General features: G+C 46.2%; 1 protein-coding gene across 5 annotated transcripts in view; it reads right to left on the bottom strand.

Moving 5' to 3' along the window:
• The window catches only part of dlg1 (MAGUK family member discs large 1), a 327,017-nt gene that overhangs the window by 200,989 nt on the left and 104,594 nt on the right, over window positions 1–21,434 (bottom strand). For 4 of the 5 annotated variants that reach the window (XM_075891144.1, XM_075891142.1, XM_075891145.1 and 1 more), the window contains one exon: window positions 9,509–9,544. In XM_075891144.1, coding sequence (XP_075747259.1) covers window positions 9,509–9,544 — 36 coding nt within the window. Of the gene's footprint in view, window positions 1–9,508; window positions 9,545–19,025; window positions 21,014–21,434 lie in introns of those variants that run through there. The other variant, XM_075891146.1, reaches the window with a different exon arrangement.

Genomic DNA, 21,434 nt, shown 5'->3' with positions numbered 1-21,434 from the left:
TCGATGCAGGGAGACTTTTTTTTTTTTTTTCGATCGAAAAGTGACGATATCCAAGTAACGTTACGTGCGGTAGCCGTTAATGCTCCAGCCGGGGGGGGGGAGCGTCACATGCGCTTGCCGAATAAATGCGTTGTAGAAGAGTAGTAGAAGAAGACGCCATTCAAAGAGTAGACTTTAACGCAAGCGTAACGACAAACATCCCCGACACAAGGAAAGGGTTGTTTCTGCCACAGCACTTATAGTGCCCCTTTAGAGCTGGCTTTTCCTCAAATACGATCTTTAGGCGGAAAAGCATCCTTTGCAAGCCATTGCCAGAAACAAGCTTAATTAAAGCGAAGATAGCATCTTCAAGCGATTATATTCACTCAATATGTTAAAAAAATTAGCCAACCAATCAGATACAGTGGTTTTGATAGACGCCACGGTGGAAGCTTTAGAATTTATTCTAGTACTCACAGGGGCTCAACGAGCACACTATTCGCACGAGCGAGGATGCATTTCGCTCCCATCGGGATGCAGAAGCCTGAGTTAAAAAAACCAGTACAGGCGTCTATAACGGGACGAACAAAACTCTGGGCTTTCTATTCTCATTCTTCAACACCAGTTCGGTATTAAATGATTCACCCAGGAGGCAAGGTATAAGAGTCCATAAACGGTGTACACAGAGCTTCCCTACAGTTGCTACAGACAGCGACGCCCTATACTGTTCTTTCACGAGAACAAAAAACGCGTCTGCTTTTTATATAAATGTCTGCTCTGAGCGGTAGTATTTCGGGAACTTAGGTTTATGAGATAAAAAGAAAAGTCCAATAAAGTGCATCGAATTACGTCTTTTTTCAGAGGTACTAGAGATTGAGATGGAGGTATATACACGCATTGTCTATATGCTAGCTCTAGTAATCCGTATATCCACGCATAAACAAAAAAAAATGCTACGAGTAGCTCGCATGGAAACAGCACCACAGCCACTCTTTACTTTTTCACTTTCCGTGAGACGGGCTCAAGTTTCTTTCGTCCGACTCAACAAAATGAATGTGTATACCCTTTAGCACTCAGTTTTGGAGAAAATTGGAGCAGCCAGCTGAAAGCGATAGCACGCGCGCATCCTGGCAAGACGTTCGCAAGAGAAACCAGATACACCCGGACGCCCTCGCACCAAAACACACTTGAAAAATTGGCAAGCCGTTCCCGCAAACAAAGCTTTCAGGCACGATTGCTTTGAACTCACAGCGCCTAAAGAGCTTCACCGGTTTATGTTGAACGTCACATTATCCCCTATCCTCTGCTTTCTTGTATACAGACACGAGACACGGGGAGACAAAACGGTGAAACTGTGAAACTCCTGCAGAGTGGTTGATAACAAAAACAAGGGAATAGGAGAATGCTGAAACATGCATATTCCGCAAAGCAAACTACGCACCGAGCTAGCAGGCAAGAAGCGAACAATGACGAGAATACGTTGCTCCAGCGACCACACTCTCGTGAACGGTGTATACTAAGCCAGAGAGAGAGAGAGAGAGAGGGAGAGGGGGAGGTAATTGCGTGCTTACACCACTCACGCTGGTTTTAATGATTGCTCAGCTCCTGTGGTCGACCGAGATAAATACCCCGACCAATCTTTGGTAGAAGAGTAGACGTTACACAATGCTGAAAAGCGACAGTCTTTTTTTCCGCGCTGACGCGACGTCAAACGTAGGATGATGAGGACAGCTTTCATTAGCGTTCCCTTTTTTTTTCTCACTCTTTATTTGGGGTTTTAAAGCTTATGAGTCTACGCGACAGTGCTGATTTTCGGCGAAAGTGTCAAATAAAGGAAATCAGCCCAGGAGAAACGCGGCTAGAGATTAAAACGAAAAAGCGAGAGAGTATTGTTTCAGCGAAGACAGTTGCGAACATGCCATAGTATTGCTAAATGCACAGATTACAGTCATGCTAACGGGACAATCTTCGAGCAATGAATAAAATGCCGCGAAGTGCTCGTCATTTTAAGTTGTCACGGCCATACTGACGGAATATAGTGTCACGCCAACACAACACCAGGAAACTGTTGCTTTCTGCGGCAGTGAATGTGTCCCTATATGATATGCCTTCGAAATTTCTCAACGATGCCTGCTGTCGGCAGTTCTTATTTGTCGCATTCCATAGAGCACAATCAATGGGCGCACACACAGACATCGACAAAATACGCATACTTCACATACACGCAGCAAGTTTTTGGGCACCGCAATGTTCTCGACGCAGCAGATGTTGAAACGCCAGGTGACCACTGACGAAATACTCAAAACACCAGAATCCGAGTTCACAGGTACTTTCAGTAGAAACCGCTTTTTATCATTTATTCCTCGCCCTCGCTAATACGCCCAACTTCACGATCGGCTGTATTTTGGTCTCACAAACAATTATATCAAGAGAGTTACTTTTATAGCTTTTGCCTTACATAGGCATTTGTGTTTCTAGTTATTTATGCCTAAGCCTACGCCGATTTCTCATTTACTCTCATATCTCTTTACGCTGTCTTTCCTCCTGTCTTCCTTCCTTCTATTTCTTACCTAATCCAGAAAGAGCAGACAGGCGCTGGCCCCTCTAGATGGCAGCCGTCAGCCTGCTTACCCCCTACTTAATCTGTAATCTGTAATCTTCCTTTTTTAGACGTATATATTCTTGCCACTCTGTGAAATAAAGTTAGTTGGAAGTCAGCGCTCTTTCTGTCTACCCTGTCCTTTTTGCTTTGTTCGCGCGCTGAAACATTGATTGATTGATATGTGGGGTTTAACGTCCCCAAACCACTATATAATTATAAGAGACGCTGTAGTGGAGGGCTCCGGAAATTTAGACAACCTGGGGTTCTTTAACGTGCACCCAAATCTGAGCACACGGGCCTACAACATTTCCGCCTCCATCGGAAATGCAGCCGCCGCAGCCGGGATTCGAACCCGCGCTCTGCAGGTCAGCAGCCGAGTACCTTAGCCACTATACCACCGCGGCGGGGCTCGCGCGCTGAAACATCTTGCAAATATGACTTAATCTGTGTTTTGTGCATTTGAATAGGCATATCAAATGATAAAACATTTCGTAAAATACGGGCCCGTGTAAGCTACAAACGGTGATGCAGCAACAATGGCAGATGCGTCAACTTGTAGACGTCTTCGCTTTCTTTCTCTCTCTCTCTCTCTTTGACCCACTCGTACAGCCTAGCAGTTAACGACTGGCTGCTTACGTTTATGCACATGAGTACGCTAACAAACAAATATAGGGTGAAAAACTCGTCAAGAAAGTCCTAGTACTACTCGAGCCACTACGCAGATTGGGTTGGTCTGGCAACGCTAGCGACGGGGTGAAAATTGTTCGCTCTCCTCCGAAAACGAGAAACAAACACCCCAACAAGGCTTCCGGGAACGCAGGAAGGCTCTCAGAGCAGCCGGAAAGAAGCTCTACCAATGTTGCGTCTTCAGAGCGGAACAACAGCGTGCCGATTGCGCAATTTCGTGCTCGGACACACCGAGAGTGCGATATCACGGAGGACGTCCACGAACGAGCAGCGACACCGGAAACGACGGTTGTTTTGTATTTGTCGCAGCCAGATCCAGCCAGACAAAACCGGAACCGGATATTGCCACGCTATCCTAGAGGTTCTCCTCACGCGACACTCATACACACGCAAAACAAGGGGGAAAAAGACAAAGGATATTGTACACCGAAGTACGAAGTGGGCAACAGCGTTCATGTTTTGGTAGGAGCGAACCGGACGAAGTAATTGGCTCCGTAGTACCTCGCAAGGCCAGATCCGTTTGCAACCCACAGCCTTATTTCCTCCTTCTTCTCTTAAGGTATCTAGCTTACGAATACTGTACTTCGTGCCCGAAAATATAGCAAGAAGGCAGACACCGCTGCTGAATTGTCCGCATCCTCATTACAAAAAGAATACTAGATTTGCACCAGTCGCACTAAGAGCTTTCGTAAGAGCGTGAACGGTTGAGCGTCTTTACTGCCAGACTTCGGTTTTCGTAGATCAGTTACATCTACAAGTTTTCGCTCCTGAAAGCGAGAGCTTGTTAGAGCGGGACTCCGGAGCCATCTTGAACGTTCTGAACTGTGGTGGACGCAAACGCCGATCTGAGATTTGAATCTACGACAGTTATTCCATTTGCCACATATTTCATGCCCGCATACACGTGTATTAATACAGTGTACAACTCCAATGCTAACCACACCATTGCCAAAAAAACATAATTATTACCCGCTCGCTGCTCAGCGCGATGGCAGGGGTTAAAATACCAGCCACGGCGCACGCACTTCCATGCCAGCAAAATGGAAAAGAATGTCCGTCTACTTAGCTTAGGTTAGAGAACCCGAAGTTGTTGTAGAAGCACCCATTACACAATAAATGTCCCAGAAAGAGCGCATCAAGCTAACGCGAAGAGAGAGAGAGAGAGAGAGTGTAAGCGAAAATGAGGAAAAAGGGGAAGATATCGTAGCGGCCAGCCGGCGAAGCAGAATCGACGCAACAAACCTACAATTGGTGACACAGCGATACACCGAGAGCCCATGTACAGATCCAGCATCACGGTAAGAAGAGACGAAGACGCAAAATCACCATTACTTACGTCACTACCACTACCTAGGACCGACAGAGGCGACGAGGTTACGACAAAGAATAACGAAAAAAGAAAGGGGAGGGGGGAAACAATATCTCCAGAAATTTCCTAACCATGTGTCCGATAATGACGATTGCTCAGCGACTGTCGTACAGACATACGCTAGGTACTGGTCTCCGCACCGGGGAAACATCTTCAAAGCGTCCATAAAGTCCGGATCTATACGCAGGGCCGCAGGCGCACCGCTAGGTCGTCAAACGAAAGGGAGCGAAACAGGCACGTAACAAAGGACCCTGAAGGGACGGCGAAAAGCCAACCCGCTACCGAACAAACACCGCGAGTACACTCCACAGAGGGGCACGACGAGCGACTCAGCAGGGAAAGACGACGCGCGAGCACGAAACTTGAGGGCCCGCTCGGACACGTTGCTTCCATTCCTGGCGAGAGCCCAGACTCGGGACAACAAATGACTTGTTTCGCTCATTTTTTTTTATCTTTATTCGCGGCATACGTCCTCGCTTTGCCGAAGGCAGCCCGCACGTCGATAGCGGCCGTTCGGTCGCAAAGGGCCACGCATGCACGCGTCCTGCCTTTTGTGCTGCCACAAGAGAAGCGTCCAACAAGAAAAAAAGCGGCGGGTACTTTGGCTGCTTTAGCGGTCCCCAGTGCCATATCGAACCCAGAAGAGCCGAGACAGAATCAAAACGGACAGAAGGAAAAGAAGAGCGAGTACAAAGCCAAGAGCACAGAGTTCGCTATGGGAAACTCCTGGAGTAGTACATGTGGCGTGCGTAAGAGCTGCTTCGATGGATGGATAGCTAAACAGAATGGAGCTTTCCTTACATATTACGACACTTGAGTAAAACGGGAGAAGGAGATGAAGGGGCTATCGAAGCCCGAGTAGAAGAAAAAGGAAACACGAGCGTAAACAGCGTGACTCGTTCGTTGTTATTTCCCGCTTTCCGAAACAAACGATGAAAGTTAAAAAGAAAAGACGACGGCTTTTTGTAAACTCTCTAGATTTTTTTTTTTTACGATACCATTTTAATGTCTGCAGGCTGGGATAGAAGTCCGTGACGCAAAAGGACTGTAGCTGTCGTTCTCGGTTACCCGCGCACACTGCGTTAAGCCTGTAACACATAAACGTAACCCCCCTCCCCAGCCCCCGAAAAAATAAGTTGTCCCAAATCAGGAGACACCTAAAACATGACCTTTTGCAAGAGCGAACGTTTTAGAACTGTATTCTCTTATTTTTTTTTTCATTTTCCTTTAAATACCCATTTCGTGCTTTTCCAGTTTCGCGCTTCTCCCAGTCTGGGCAGCGCGTAAGACACGGACACAAAAAATAAAGACGTAGATTGTACAAGCGCTTCGACTGGGTAGCACTTGAGCGGTCGACGTTTTTTTTATTTTTTTTTTGCATCCACGTTTTATGCGCTACCTTTTCAAGCTTATGCAATACCACTTTTGCTGGCCAGACAGATGGCCGGTGAACATAACCAGTCTGAACAACACTGGAGAACATAATCCTTCAATGAAGCTTAGTCCATGCGAACGAAAGCATGATGATGATGATGATGAAAACTTCATTTCGGTCTAACGTATTCTTTTTATCCTAACTAACTGATTCCCAGAGATGGCAAGCGCATTAGGGGGAGACAGAAGGTTAGGGGGGTAGATGAAATTAAGAAGTTTGTGGGTATAAATTGCCAGCAGCAAGCACAGGACCGAGTTGACTGGCGGAACATAGGAGAGGCCTTTGTCCTCCAGTGGACGTAGTCAGGCTGATTATTATTATTATTATTATTATTATTATTATTATTATTATTATTATTATTATCCACTATTCCGCATTTATGTAGGATAGCATATAATCTAAGAAAAGTTAAGAGGATAGTCAGTTTAAAATATATGTAAAAATATATGACCACAGCCAGATGGCAAATTGGGCAGGAAGAAAGCTTAATGTACTACAAAAACCCGATGACTTTGATATCGAATATCATGACAAGAGCCAGGTGGTTTACCGAAAAGTGCCTTTGGCTCGCTTCGTCAATCCCTTCAAAAAATTACTGACCGGAAAAAAAAAAAGCGACCTTGGATTATGGACAACCCGTCTGAAAAGTGCCTTCTCAAAAAAAAAAAAAAAACACTGTTACGCGAGCCCAAAAAGAAAGAACACGCTAGATAGACTATATATAGGCCGATATTGGTTTAAGCGAAGGAAATATGATATTAGCAGTAACGAGGCTAGCAAAACAAAACACTCAAAACGCAGTGGTTGTAGCATGAAGAGAACGAAAAAGAACGCTTATTCATAGAAACCTATCGGATATGCGGGAAGAGAAGCCCATAGAAGCGGAAGAGGGTCGCTGGAGCGAATTCAGCCCCGAAGACAGACCGCCTCGAAGCCGATAAGGTCAATTGGAAGCAATCGGGAAAGTGCCGACTCGATAAATAGGAAGTTTCTGCCCAGTTAGCGAATGGCAGATCGACCAGCGATCGGGCCAGTGCATAAGGTATGTAGTAAGTAGGCGGAATCTACAAGGAGGTAAACGAAAACCCAAAAGAAGGCTGCAGAGCAAGGAAAAAGAAGGAGCCCAGCTGTGGCCCAGCAGTTTGAGCTATAAGCCCATTGTAGAAAAGCGTGGCTCGCTAGAAAAAAAAAGAAAAAAAAAGAAAGAAACGAAATCCGATACAGCTGTCGAATACCCCATGCATGCAGAGTTAAGAACGGAGTGTGACGGAGCGGCCGGTCTCGCACCGAGCAAGCAGAGTACACACGGCTCGATAGAGCAGAGCTTAAGCTGATTGCTTAGACGCTTTACGGAAATGGTCGATCGCCAGCCACTCAAGTCCGATCAATATATCAAACTGCAAGAAAAAACAGATTACAGAGCGAAACTGAGAGGAGGAGAAAATAGGGGTCATGCCGTATACGGCTTGACCCCTATTTCCTCCTTCTCTCAGTGCGGAATGAACGGGCAACGAGCGCATTATGTATAGTCGAGCAGCTTGGGCCCTAGGATTCTTGCTTGCATTACTTTTTCTTTCCTGTTCCATCCCCAGGTCTCTCAAATTCGAACGTCGGCAAGTCTATGCTCAAAGGGGCGAAAAATCTGCGGGCGCTTGGGGAGAGGGAGCGATGTGATGCCTCTTTTTTTTCCCCCTTTTCTCGTTCTCTTTTTTATGCTGCCAACCACGGCTGCTGAGCTAGCACGAGTGATTAGTTTGCGTAAAGCGCCCAGCAGCGCCGACTCCGGGGCTTCATTAGTCGCCTGTGTGTCGCTGAGTGTAGCTCTCCGCAAACACAAAAGGGGCGACGCCGCGCCGGCCACTTATCGCAGTTCATGCCGGAGCTGGAGCGCTACATAACCGTTTCTTTTCCTTTCCCTAACAACCAAGAAAGGAGGCCCTATAGGCTCTATTGCACCCTTACTCGCCGATAGAATTTTCCTTTGTTTCTTTTTTTTTTTGCCAGTCAGTGTGCTCTAGTTCATAACGACCAGGAAAAAAAAAACAAAAATAACAAAACGACCAGTGTAAGTCCACAACTACGGTATCAAAAAAAAAGTAGTACAAAACAACAAAAAAAAGAACAAAAAAGAAAGTTTGCCCCCGAATGAATAGTCGAAATCGACTAAAGAATCAATATGCGGAGGGGAGAAGGAAAATGCCAGCGTTGCGATTTTCGCTGACGTTTTCGAAGCTTCCTGCAGCCAGAAGAGAGGGTATGCACGCGAAAAACCAAAACAAGAAAAAAAAAGAAGCGGGAGGAGCGAGAGCGGATGCAGAACAGAACGCGTGAGCGCCTGCCTCTTCCCGCACACCTCAAGAACGTCTTTGCTAGCGGAAACGGCATTACCGGTTCTAGAGAAAGAGTGAGAGCAAAGGGTCTATCGGACCTTAGCGTCTTTAGCGTTAGACGGAGAGACGCTTCTCCGTGAAAGCGCGCTCGGAGCACTGCTGTGCGGCATACGCGCATTTGCGCGCGTTCAACGGAGGGCGTCGGCTATTGCGCAGTTGCACGGTTAGTTGCTGCAAATGACGTTTAGCTGCAGGCCAGTTTTTTAAGAACTGGCATGTCCGGAAACGAACGCGATGAAGAAAAAAAAGAGAGCTAAGTGCCAAGATTAACGGCAAGTGAACAGAGCTGCGCACAAGGAATAGACAAGGGTAAACAGTGTCAGGCCAGCCACGCTATGAGTTGTTTCTCTAAAGACAGCCAAGCATGTAACAAGTCAAACGAGTACAGAACAGCAGAATCGAGAAATGCTTTTGCTCATCGCATTCCGCCTTTTCTGTGGTACGATCAACGAGTGAAGAACTTGCTTCTCTTCCAAGCACTTCAAGTTTGCCGATGATTAAACAAAAAGAACCTCTTCTAAAAAAATGCCCGGTGCAAATTAGACGATTCTTCTTCAAGCTAAAAGTTACGTTAGATACACATGACGTCAGACAGCAAGTTTATTTAAATGAGGAGCGAAATGACTGTTTGGTTAATTGGCGAAAATGAATTGGACGAGTTCGTTAAAAAGCAGGCGACATTCTTGTGGGCAGCTCAGATTGCTGCGGCACCTGGCAGAGAAGATCTCAGCCACGCATCTCTATCCACGCGGCCTCTGAGATGCACCTCGGGAGTACGACGAAACGCGAAGTCTACCAAGGAATATATTCAAGGCGCAGAAACACCGAGGTGCTAGCGCCGCTACCTGTCATTTAATTCTAGAATAAGGCCACCTGCATTCCTCGTTTTTCATAGACGACGGGAAGTGATCACGCTCCCCTTTAAGTCACGTAGGATGTACAACTGCCTCCTCTCTGTCTTTTAATTCCAGCATGGCTGCGCACTTCTAGTAAGTGCGCAAGTTAAACACAGTGCTAGTCAGGAGACCAAGGAGCTTATTTCTTACCTGATCGCTGTCCGGAGCCTGCCAGCTGTCATTGCTCTGCAAAAGAGAAGAAACAAACAGCGCTGTAGCATCTCTCAAACGCACAACGAGTAGACAAAAATAATAATAATTAAAAAAGTGGACGTCGTTGTAGATGCTCATTTTTCATCGAACACAAAGCTCACGATGACGCTCGCACCTTCTGTTTTTGCAACGCCTTGAAAAATAAAAAGAAAAGAAAGCGACATAAATTGTGACACAAGACAAAATAAGCTACTCCTTACTCAAATGCGAGAAAAAGGAAAGCATCAAGCAGACGAACAGCGCCCAACGCACTTCATGAAACTTGTGGAAGTTTGTTTCGCGCGGAACTAAGAATATAGAATAAAACTAATCCACGCCCTGTAGTAATTCACGCCACACAAGAAAGGTTTTCCAGGACGTGCTTAATATTTAGAAATGCAACAACGTATAGGTCCCGATCAATATTAAAACGAAAGCGCACATCTTCTTATAGTCACCTATCGTCGACATCACGAGCTGATGCGCAATAACCCCCTTCTGAAATCTCCGTGTGCCTTTCAAGAAATATGTAGTACGGAAATTTCGAGAATATCACTTTCACCGGCGAAAAGTTTTTTTTATAATAGGATAAGATCAAAGAACACTGGAATCTGTCAAGAATTCCCCAGGTGTCGCTTAAAAGCTTTTCATTCGCCTCCCAGTACACGCATTCGATTTCTTTCATTCGTATTCCATTATTCCGCTAATCAACGCTTATGTCATCAATAACATTAATATAGCACAGATCACATGTACAAAACAATAACTTTACTGCCATTATGTCAGCGTTCTCAATTACATGTAAGCATAACCTAGACGTTGCGTTCCCAACGGTTACAGCATTAAAACAAACGGCGCACAAGTGGGCTTCCCCGCATAAAGGATCCCAATGCGGAAAAACGAGCTTTAGGGAGGCTTACGTGTAATCGAGTCTATTTACCCTGAATTCATGATAACCAGTCTTGTTTCGAAGACTCTAGGAAATTGTAGAGCTCCCGAGACTCTGAGCAGACGGCAGGTCAGTTCCCGACGGCAAGAAAAAAGTAGGGCGATTCCCAAATGAAGTATTGTCGAGGTAGGGCTGAAAGTCATCTGAAGTCCTCCCCATTACGTTTTCCTGCTCGCCTTCATGCTTTACCTTCACCGCGATAAAATTTACATAAATTGATATGAGATATGATTCGTCATGGAACGTACAAAAAAAAAGAACCGCAAGTAAATCAGAAACAGCGAGAAATGACCGAATGTGCTGGAAAATTACGCCCAACAGATGGTTCGTTTCTTCATTTTCCTTCGAAGGCTGGGCACGCCTACAAAGTACGCAACAGAAAACAGGAGCGACACGAAACGTTAAACATACGAGTGCCAAACAAACAGAAATATATCAGGCAGACCAACGAGAAATAACTCGTGCATTAAATAAACATCGCTCGTGTTGCCTGACGAGATGCCAGTACATGCGGAGATGGTATTTCCCAGGCTGTTTCATCTTGAAGGCATGTGCCAGAATTACAGAACATAAATCAAGCCTGCGTGAGAAGACAGGAGTAGAGATCGTCCATACTATTTGAACGTCAGCGAAGAACGTGAAGACGAACAAAATGACACTCCACGTACTACGGCGGCTCTAATGTACGAACGTCGGCGTCAGAATATGCAAATAACACACATTAAATGCTGCGCCTTGAACGATAACATCGGCGGCGCAGCACAAAGATCTGTGCAAGGCGCTTGAAATATGAATAAAAGTTTTAGCGAGAGCGCAATATAAAATCCCTTACCTGTCCCAGAATTCCTCCTCCACCCATATGCTGTACCTCTTCCACGCAGAGGAAAAGATAACGGTACACAAGCGTAACTCAAAGCAAGAAGCGTCAACCATTTTGACAACGTGATACAAGAGATTGAAACGCGGAGACACAAGCGGCGCCTAACGGTTTTTTATTTACCATTTTTATTCTACCATTCGCCAAAGGCTGGCACGAAGCCGCAGTTCCCAGACTCGGGCACACACGGCCACGGCGCGGCACATGATGAGAGATAAGTGAAACTTTTTCAGAAAAAAACAACAACAAGCATGCAATGAAATTGCGCCCCTTTCATTCCCTTTACCATGTTTGTTTCTCGAAGTGTCAAAATGTCTTCAAAACCTTCGCTCAACACAGGAAATTGCAACAGCGGTAGCTACTGAAGGTACCACAAACTTACGGAGAATGTATAAAAGTTTGTTTCCACTCGCAGTTGCTGTTTCACGACACAGAAACACAAAAAAGTAAAAACACAAGGCCAACACCCCCATCCCTCCTATCCTTTTCCCTTTGGCCCCCTTCTTTTGTTTCCCAAACTTCAGCTCGTTCGAAATGCAATATGCGAGACGAGTCTTGCAGCGCACGATGCACGCACGTTCTCGCGCTCTGTTTATTTCTCTGGCCGGCAACGCAATTCCCGCCAAACTGCAGCTGTATCTGAGCATCCCGGGTGCATTATGAAACGGATTTGCATCCACAGAACTCCTTCTTTCCATATTTTACCACCAGCCGTTCTTTTCTCCTCTCGTATTCATTCTTTATTCCCATCGTAGAACAGTCAGCTGCCTGCTTACTGCCCCCTCCCCACACACGCCGACTTGCTCTTAGTCTTTGCAATAATAATGAGAAGTGCCCGCCGTTCTCGATGCCAGAAAGACAGATATGAGACGCGAGATTAGGATTAAAAAAAAGAAAAAAATTGAATTGCAGCTACCACTAGATTGCACAGCTGGTGTGCGAGGCGCTGTGCATTTATTAAGAAAAAATAAATAAATATAGGAATAACACTAACACTTGGGCAGATGGTGTGCAAGCGAAGGTAGACACTGTAAAATCTGCTCGGCGGCGCACGGACTACTTACTTTATTAACTTCTCTCGCAAACATTTCAGCGATGATATAAATGAAGGCGAGTTTTTGTATTCGGGAAGTACTTGGCGCTCCAGTAACACAGTTATTGGAGCATCAAGGAGTACAAGCAGTAAAACATTGTAAGAAAGTTTGCTGCTGTTAGAATATGAAGTCGCAAACGCAACACGGTCTCGTTTTGCCTGTGGATACTCTGTACAAACAAAACCAACAAGAAAAAAAAGATGAAATCAGGAAACGTTGGAAACTTGTTTAACGAACCAGTAGAAGGAGTGTTTCAGCGTAACTGGAGAGACAAAACACAAAAAATAAAGTCAGAGACGCTAACAAGCCGTAATCATGGGTCCCGTTAAGCTAACTAGGGGTGTCATGTATTCCTGACACGCGCTTAATCGCCTTAGCCATAGCTCTGCACATACTAAAGAGGACCACGAGCATTAATGTCACCATGTTTCTTTTTTTACTTTTGGAAGTGTCGCAACCTATATCATGGTTGTCTTTTAAAGCGATAGCGTGTTACGTACATCAGACAAGCTACGAATAATTATATATATATATATATATATATATATATATATATATATATATAAGTGTGTGTGTGTGCGTGCGTGCGTGCGTGCGCAGGTGGTTCGAAAGATATCTACATATATCCAATTCATTAACTTTTTCACATATATGAGTGGCGTCTTCATTTGCCATGAATTCAGTCGAAGCTATTATTTCGCACAACTATCCTCAGGATGTCTAACACTTTATTTCGTGTTCTGCAGACAGCCGGGAGCCCAAAATGAATCAGACATTTTACGTAGATGGGTAGGCACTACTGAGCTGCGGAATTCATCGAATAATATAAAAACGGAGCTTTAGATTTACCACCTTATAGGTAAGCAAATCTTGTCCCTCGCTAACTACCGACAACGCGAAAGGACCAAAACAAGTTTACCATAGGTAAACAGGCTTTAGGGCAATACGTACGATCAGGCGCTAGCTGTGTGTAATGCAGCCGCCTTTCGTTTACGGCATTTGAACTAATTATTGGTGTCCATTCTCACCGTATCACTAATCTAAAGAAGTAAAAAAAAGTAGTAAGACATCTTTTCGAGGCGACACCATAGTTCCCCATTTTCCGAGGACCGACAGAAAATGTCTCTCAAAGATTCTTTGCAGTTACCAGAAGACGGCCGTGAACCTTACCATTTCGCCCTGACTCTTGAGAGGATTAATGGGGTCAATGAGGAGATATCAATTCATTATTTCGCAGTCTAGGCACCTGCGTGCGAACTATAGGAAGACAGATGAGCTAGCGAAACTGTCATCCCCCATTTGCCTTAATCTAGTGCCACTTGCGAACGTGCCAAAACTTATTTCAAAGTTAACTTTAGTTGTAAAGGCCAAGGCGTTTGTCTCACGCCGCCTACGGCGACTCGCGGCAGAGCCAGCCAATCGCGCCAAGTAAAAGACCTGCACCGCTCGCTCGAATGGCCCCGTGCAGCGCTGGGCCGCCTCGCAAACACCGGACGCGGCCGACCCGCCAGGCGGTCGTTTATCGTCCTCGCAGAGTAAACTTGGTTCCCGACCGGCGCGGCGCTGTCGGCTGCAGCACAGGGCACACCATGGACCCGGGACGTCGGTTCCAAATGATTCCCCAGACGGATCGGCCGCGACCTGACCCAGGGGACTCGGGCTCATGAATCACACGTGCTGCCGCCACGGCCTAAACGGAATGGAGGTGGACGCAGAGGGAGGCTGGAGGACATGACAATGTGCAGGCACGCGCGGGCGCTTTGAAGGCGAACGGTGGCGTTGGAAATGTCCCTTCTCATGCGTCCCGCGGAACTTGTCGGGAGAAATAATGTCCGCCGCTCCACGGCGAACGCGCATACGCCAGACGCGGTGCAGATAAGGTCCAGAGCCGGGCGACCTGCACTTCCGGGACCTCCCGCATTTGCACGCAACTTTCGCACGCGTATACGCTATTAGCCGCCCGAATAAATGACACGGTGAAAGATGCCCGGCGGAGCAAAGTAAATAGCACAAAAAGAGAGCAAAACTCTAGGTTTTACACGTACAGTGTGGGATACTTGAAGAAATCAAAACATTGCTCGCAGAGGCAAACAGCGAGTTCATACTTATTGAAGATTGTAAGAATTAAGCCTTGTTGGTTCGTGACCGTAGGTCTTAAAATAGCTAAAGGAAAGCGACGACAAAAATAATAAAACGATACGCATAACTCGACATTCAGCAATGTCTAAACAACCAATAGCGTTAAAGAGAAGCGCATTAAGGCACACCTGTATTCTTGAGGATATAATATCGTTAGACGAAGAAGCTAAATGTATAAAAAACGCGCTTGCATCGATGAAATACAGTTATGTATGTATACAGAACATTGGACAGATGTTCAGATACATTAGACAATTGAAATCACAAAGTAGGTATTCTGTAAAAGTCGCGCCGCCAACGCACCAGCCGAGAGAAGTCGGATGCTATTTACGAAGATATTATCTTTGAGCGTTCCATGCTCAAAACTAATGACGAAGCCTGTCAAGACGACAAAATAAGTTAAAAAACATGAGAAGGTTCTTATCAAGGAATATGCACAAAACTACATCTGCTCAGCACATTAAACTTTTGTTAAAAAAACGCGCCGCCAGATTCGTAGAAAAAGCATCGGACTTTTCAGTCGCAATGATTGAAGTCAAGCAGACGATGAAGTAATGCGGCGTTATCCTCCCTGCTATGTCACGTGTTTGTATAAACATATAGTCAAAGTCTAAGGCTGTATCGGAATAGAAATCGAAGCGAAGGGAAGGACCAAAAGGGCACACAAAAGGCCTCGAAACGAAACCGCACAAGCACCACTGATGAATAAGCTAGGTTCGCACTATTTATAAACGAGGATGAAGTAAAAGCAACTGCTCACGTAACAATGCGTCAATTCACGACATCGTGTTTGCCTATGCGCCCGAGTCGATTTAATCAAATAGAAAACGACAAAGAGGCAACGTAGGGCGCCTCAGTACAGCAAGCGCTATACTCATTCTGCAAGAAAAAAATCTGTACGAATGCACGGTACAAGCTCCCTAAACGTCGCTTTACCAAGAGATGCGCTCCTAAAAAAAGCATATTTATTAGCAAGCGAAACCAAGTTAACAATGGAGCACCCAGGAAAGTGAAGTCACCAGATGTGTCGGTTGTGGTTCTGTGTAGCGTTTACCAACCCATTCAGCTATCGTTCTGCTATGACAGAGCCATCCAAGTGCGGCAAGTGCAACTGTGCACGGACTATCGATCATCTCTCGTGCCATTGACGTCAACTTGGACAAGATCGGCGAACTCTCCAGTGTACCTTGAGGAGACTCGGTGGTCGGTCCTTTACTTTAGAAACGATCTTGGCAGTCCTGACTCAATGCATATCAGCCCAGAAAGCCACTCGAGCCACCCTGCAGTACTTGAAGGAAACAGCACTGAGCGACCACTTGTGAAACCACACCTTGTGCGTGCTTTGTACAAGTCTCTCTCTCTCTCTCTTTTACTCCCTCATGCCAATGTCCATATGTGAGATAGCAAACTTAATATAGCTAACTGCCCCAGCTTCCCCTATAGTTGCTCTTCATCTCTTTTTAAATTGTAAAATTAATCGAATGCCCCTAACGTGGCTGTTTTACGTGGTGTTTCCGTGACATCAGTGCAAGCCACCTATAGCTGTCGAAGGGAAACAATTTCGGTGTAAACCATTCGTCTCATTATCAGAAAGCGACACCCACCCACCAGGAAAGCAGTTTCTAAGTACTGCACACTGCAACATTATTCGCGCATCATGCGTATACTCCGCCCAGCAACCCAAGAACGCGTGCTGCAAATGCTTGCTCAGGCACCGAGGGTCATAACCACGAAACAAGAACGCCGGCAGTAACGGCAGTTTAGTTATCGCAAGCTTAATGCGCTTTGCGGTCGCCCTTTATAGGACGGGGAATGAACTACGTTAGTGCGGGATATCGGGTCGCGACGTTAGCTTCATGGTTTATGCATAGACGCGAGGCAAAATAAATGGGTGCTGCGGTATACACAACAGCCGTTAAAGCATAACGATGGCATGAAGTCTTTGCAGGGCACGCTTTTTAGGCTGAGCATGGCTATAGAAACGAAGGGTTCGCTTTAAGTACGGCTACACGGCTCGCTGTGGGATAACTGCAGAAGTGGAATTGGTGAATTTGGAGACTCTAATGAATTAATAGGCTCCAATGGTAGCACACACGCACACACACATACGCCAGCGTGTACACACTTAGACAGGCACATAAACGTAACTTTCGTAACAAACCCGGTAGTATTTTTGCTATAAGTATCCTTTCATAACAAAAAAAAAAAAGCCCTTTCCTGGTGCGCTAAAAGAACACTGCAATGCCAATTACTCGAGTAACGTATTATTTGCCGTTTACATCGATATTTCATTGCTAAGAAAGTTGCGGCTGATTTCTGGCTGAAAGGTGATACGTAAGAACACAGAAAAGAGGCGTAGCCACAAATTGGTTTTGGGTGGACGACTGCTTATGCCTGTTAGTGCTCCTGTTTTTATGTGTGCGCGTATATCTACACATACAGAATGTAAACATTTCGAGGAGGCTGTGTGTGCGTGTGTGTGTGAGAGAGAGGAGGGTGAACCCCGATTGCTCAGGCGTAAGCCGTCAGAACTGGGCGGCTACTCCGTAGTCATGACACGTCTGTGTGACGTTATAAAACTTGAGCATTTTTTTTCGTATTCACGGCGTTGTCCTGCGGTGTAGGCTCTGAAAACACGATACTGTGGACTTAACAGAGTTTGCTTCCGCTTCAGAAAAAATGAATATAAAGAGGAGAGGAAAGACGCTACTGAAAAATCTACAACTTCAGTTTGAGCTGGTGCGGAACCATCCAAATGGTGCCGCAAGCACTCTATTGCTAGCAAATTATTTTCCACGTGCGCCAGAGAACTTCAGATAACCTCTCCCCCCCCCCCCCCCTTTATTCCTACGTTCTTTCAACAAAAAATCATAATAATTTTTAATGTTTAACGCCCCAAAACTACCATATGATTATTCGAGAAGCCGTAGTAGAGGGCTCCGGAAATATCGACTACTAGGGATTATATTGGCGTCTTGAATTAGACTGGTTGGTGCAAACCAATTTTGAATGAAGAGCCAGCGATGGAGCAGGTTGATGACGATAAGACACGTACTTGGGTAATCTGATCTCCGTCCTGTTCCAGCGCTGTTTCTTCATTCAAAACCTAAGGTTATATATAGCGTGCAGTTAAAATTGAATATCTTTCGTCATTAAGCTGCTTTCTTTTTTCTGAGTTTATGCAACGGACTGCCTATTGCATAAGTCACAAAAAAAAAAAACCTTGTCAATGGGAAGTAGACCGTGAAGCTTTGGTTGATTAAATGTTAAATAAAAACTCTAGTCATGGAACCAATAACGTATTCATTAAGCCTTTTCTGGCTGTTAGAACAGCTACTAGGCTTCTTCGTATGAAAATCTGGAAATTTAGCAATACAACTCAAACTATATTCACCTTCTATGTCCCTAAATAAGAGCAAGGCGCTGCAACACGTGCGACACTGAAAGTACACAATGTATTCTTCACGAAGAAGAATAAGCTTTGGCACATACTCGAAATATATTTAAAACTGTTAACGTGTCTGTACATACTGCGAGTACTTTGGAGTGAGCAGGCGTTTAGTTTTTTAGATCACCCAATTACAAACCATGCATCGACAGCTATAGTTGAATAATTTGATAACATGGCGCGATTTTCCGTTCTGCACATCGCAACACAGTAATGCCCACCAGAAATACATTTGACTACGCTGATTGTGATAAGTGAACGAGTCAAATTCTAACATCCCGTTAAGACATTAAAAGGAATCGCCACGCACTAGCAGCCGATTTTCACCATCCACCTCTACCAGTTAGTTGCAAACGTAATGTTTCACGTCGCTCTGTGATCAAAAGCCGCCGAGATATATTTTTTAACTAGCCCTATTATAAGGCGTTCTCATAATACTGAAGAACGTTTTTTTCAAACCTGAGATAATCACTTTATAAAGCTTTTTTTTGTTGTCGTTGTAGTTGTTGTTAAAGCCTATCAAGAATCGCGGATCTTCTCTCCTTTGGAAGGTAAAGATTGTAATCACATTCACACTTTTTTTTTAACAGCATATTCACACCAAATGACACAACGCGGAAAACGCGAAAGAACACACATGTAGCGACATTTTCAAACACCTCCGAGACAGTATAAACTTCAAATACTGCACCATGTGACGCAGTTTCGCCGTTTCCTTTAGAAACTCGCATCGAACAATTAGTCAGAACAAGACTTGCGGGAACATTGAGCCACGCGCGAGTAGACAACGTGTCTCCCTTCGCGAGCGAGACAAGCCCACCAGGCACGCTCTAACGAGCTCTCCGAAAGCCTAGAAAACGGGAGCAAACCGCTCGTTAAAAATCGGCGGTCGTGTCTGTAAAGGGTTCTCCGATGAAACTCCTGGGTGAGTTGTATAACCGACAGGAACGAGGAAAGTTTCAGCTCACCTTCAGCAACAGCCTGAGGCGAATGCGGGCGAAGAAACGCATGCCGTTTGGTTCGGGCCCTTTCCTTCCCTTTGAGACGAGCGGTGAGGAAGGATTAGAGTTGTGGGTATAGGCTGCGATCAGCCGGGAAGTAACGGGGAACCGACCAGATAGAGAAGGAGTGAGCGTGCGCGCAGAGAGACTGTAGGCTCGAACAACGGGCACCACGAGAGGCGCACGCGCTGCCGACGCCGGGACCAAGAGAACCGAGAAGCCGAGTTCCCGCAACGCCAGCCGCTGCTATGGGACGACGGGCGGGGGGAAAAAAACGCCGAGCTCCTGCGCCGCGGGCGAGATGGCAACAAACTGGGCACCGGGTGCGCGCCCCACCCTCCCCCTTACCCTTTTTTGCTTTCCTCCTTCCCCGTCGCCGGCCTCCGCCCGTGCATGTTTCTTCCCACCCCTTTTTCCCTCGCCCAGTTTCTAGAACCTTGCTTCCCTCTTCTCGCGGTCTGCGTGGCGCGAACCTCGGGGATGCGATAGGTCACGTGGGCAGCGCGCGTGCCTTCGTTCCCTCCTCCGCGCAGTCCCTCTGCTTTCGTCCCAAACGTATCGCTGGCGCAGCAAGAGGTGCCCGTTTTGGTATACTTTATTCTCATTCTCTGCGCGTTTATCTTCCCCGATCGTACAGGCAGAACGAGTGGACGATGCTTTCTTGAGTTATTGGGTTATGGATCGGTGCAAAGATGGCTTAATCGCCAGAACCTAAAAGCCCACTCGCGGTCCCGTACAAGAACGACCGCAAAAGATCGCCTGACTCCAGTGATCCTTTCATTTCGACGTATCGCTGACGCTGGTGGGCAGTTATAGGTGCCCGGCTCTGGGATACGTTCCCGGAATACCAAGTGATCTTGAGACCGACCTCGTCAGCCTCGTCTCGAGACCGACCCTTTGTAAAACAACGAACACGCACAAACATGACCACGCACATACGGGCACATACACACACACACAGAGTCCCGTTGAGTTTTCATCGGAAACCTCTTGCACCTCTTGCACGAAAGGTACAATAACCTAGTGCACATATACACCGATGGTTCAACCACAGCGTCTGGTTCTGGCGGTACGGTGGTGATTACAGCTATAGAAATCCCTCTGCGAATCGAGCTGTCTCACGTCACTACGTCTAAGGCGACAGAACATGCGGCTCTGCGAGGCGCCCTGGAGTACATCAAATCACAGAGACCGAGTACATGGGCTGTGTTTTCCGACTCGAAACCGGCCTTACAGAGTATGCAGTCAGTAATTCGACGAGGTTTCCACGAACAGTTAACATACGAGGTTGTCAAGCTTCTTCACCACGTCACAGAAACAGGCCACGAGGTCAATTTTCAGTGGCTACCTGGTCATTGCGGGAGCAGTGACAATGATTCCGCAGACAACGCGGCTCGCACATCCCACTAAGAGAACACCCTTGCGATTCATTTGTCAAGGACAGACGCTGCAAAGCAACTTCGTCACCTGGCACGTAGTCTGTGCCTGCTGGAGTGGAACACCCCAAGTATAAGACATACAAAACTCTACAAAATGAACCCTCGGCTGGAACTTCGACCTCCATCCGGACTTCGTCGACGTGAAGCATCGCTTCTTTGTGGCCTTTGGTTGGGGGTTGTCTTCACAAAAGTATGTACAACCCCGACGTCCGCGGCACCGAAGAAGACATCAACCATTTGCTATGCCGTTGCCCTCGATTTGCCCCTGAAAAACAGAAGCTTTCTGGGGCATTGCGACAATTGGACGATCGGCCACGCTCTATGCAGATGCCACTGAAGCACCGTCTTCGTCTTTCGTCGGCTCAAAAGGCAGTCAAAGCCGTCTTGTGCTTTTTGAGGACTACAGGCCTATGTGAACACGTTTAACTTTTGTGTAGTGCCACCGCTGCTTATGCGTCAGCCCATTGACTGACTATCCTTTTTTTTTTTGTCTCTTTCTCTTCTATTCCCCCCCCCCCTCTCTGCCATCTTTATACTCATCCTTCCCATTCCTCCAGTGTACGGTAGCAAACCGGGCACGTGCCTGGTTAACCTTTCTACCTTCTCTTTTTGTTCTGAAAAGCAAGTGAATCAATGCTTTCGGTAGCATACACGCGCTAATATTCGAATGAGAAACAATGAAAAAAAAACACGGGCGAAAGAAGAGGGTGGCCCTGAAGGGGCAAACCAAACGCTTCGTCTGTAGCCTCACACTGGTTTACTATAGCGACGGCTTACACGTGTTCAACGAAGAAATGGCCCTTAAGAAAGCCAAAAACGAACCGCGTCGAGTTATGCATGTACAGCTCGAGCACTACACACTTATATGCGCTACATTATACAAGCACAGATTCACGGTAGATTTCACAGAGAACGCTTACACTGCGAGTTTCTGACT

This window comes from Rhipicephalus microplus, chromosome 1 (assembly GCF_043290135.1).
Source record: "Rhipicephalus microplus isolate Deutch F79 chromosome 1, USDA_Rmic, whole genome shotgun sequence".
Classification (NCBI taxonomy): Eukaryota; Metazoa; Arthropoda; class Arachnida; order Ixodida; family Ixodidae; genus Rhipicephalus; species Rhipicephalus microplus.
This window is presented reverse-complemented; position numbering and strand designations above follow the sequence as displayed.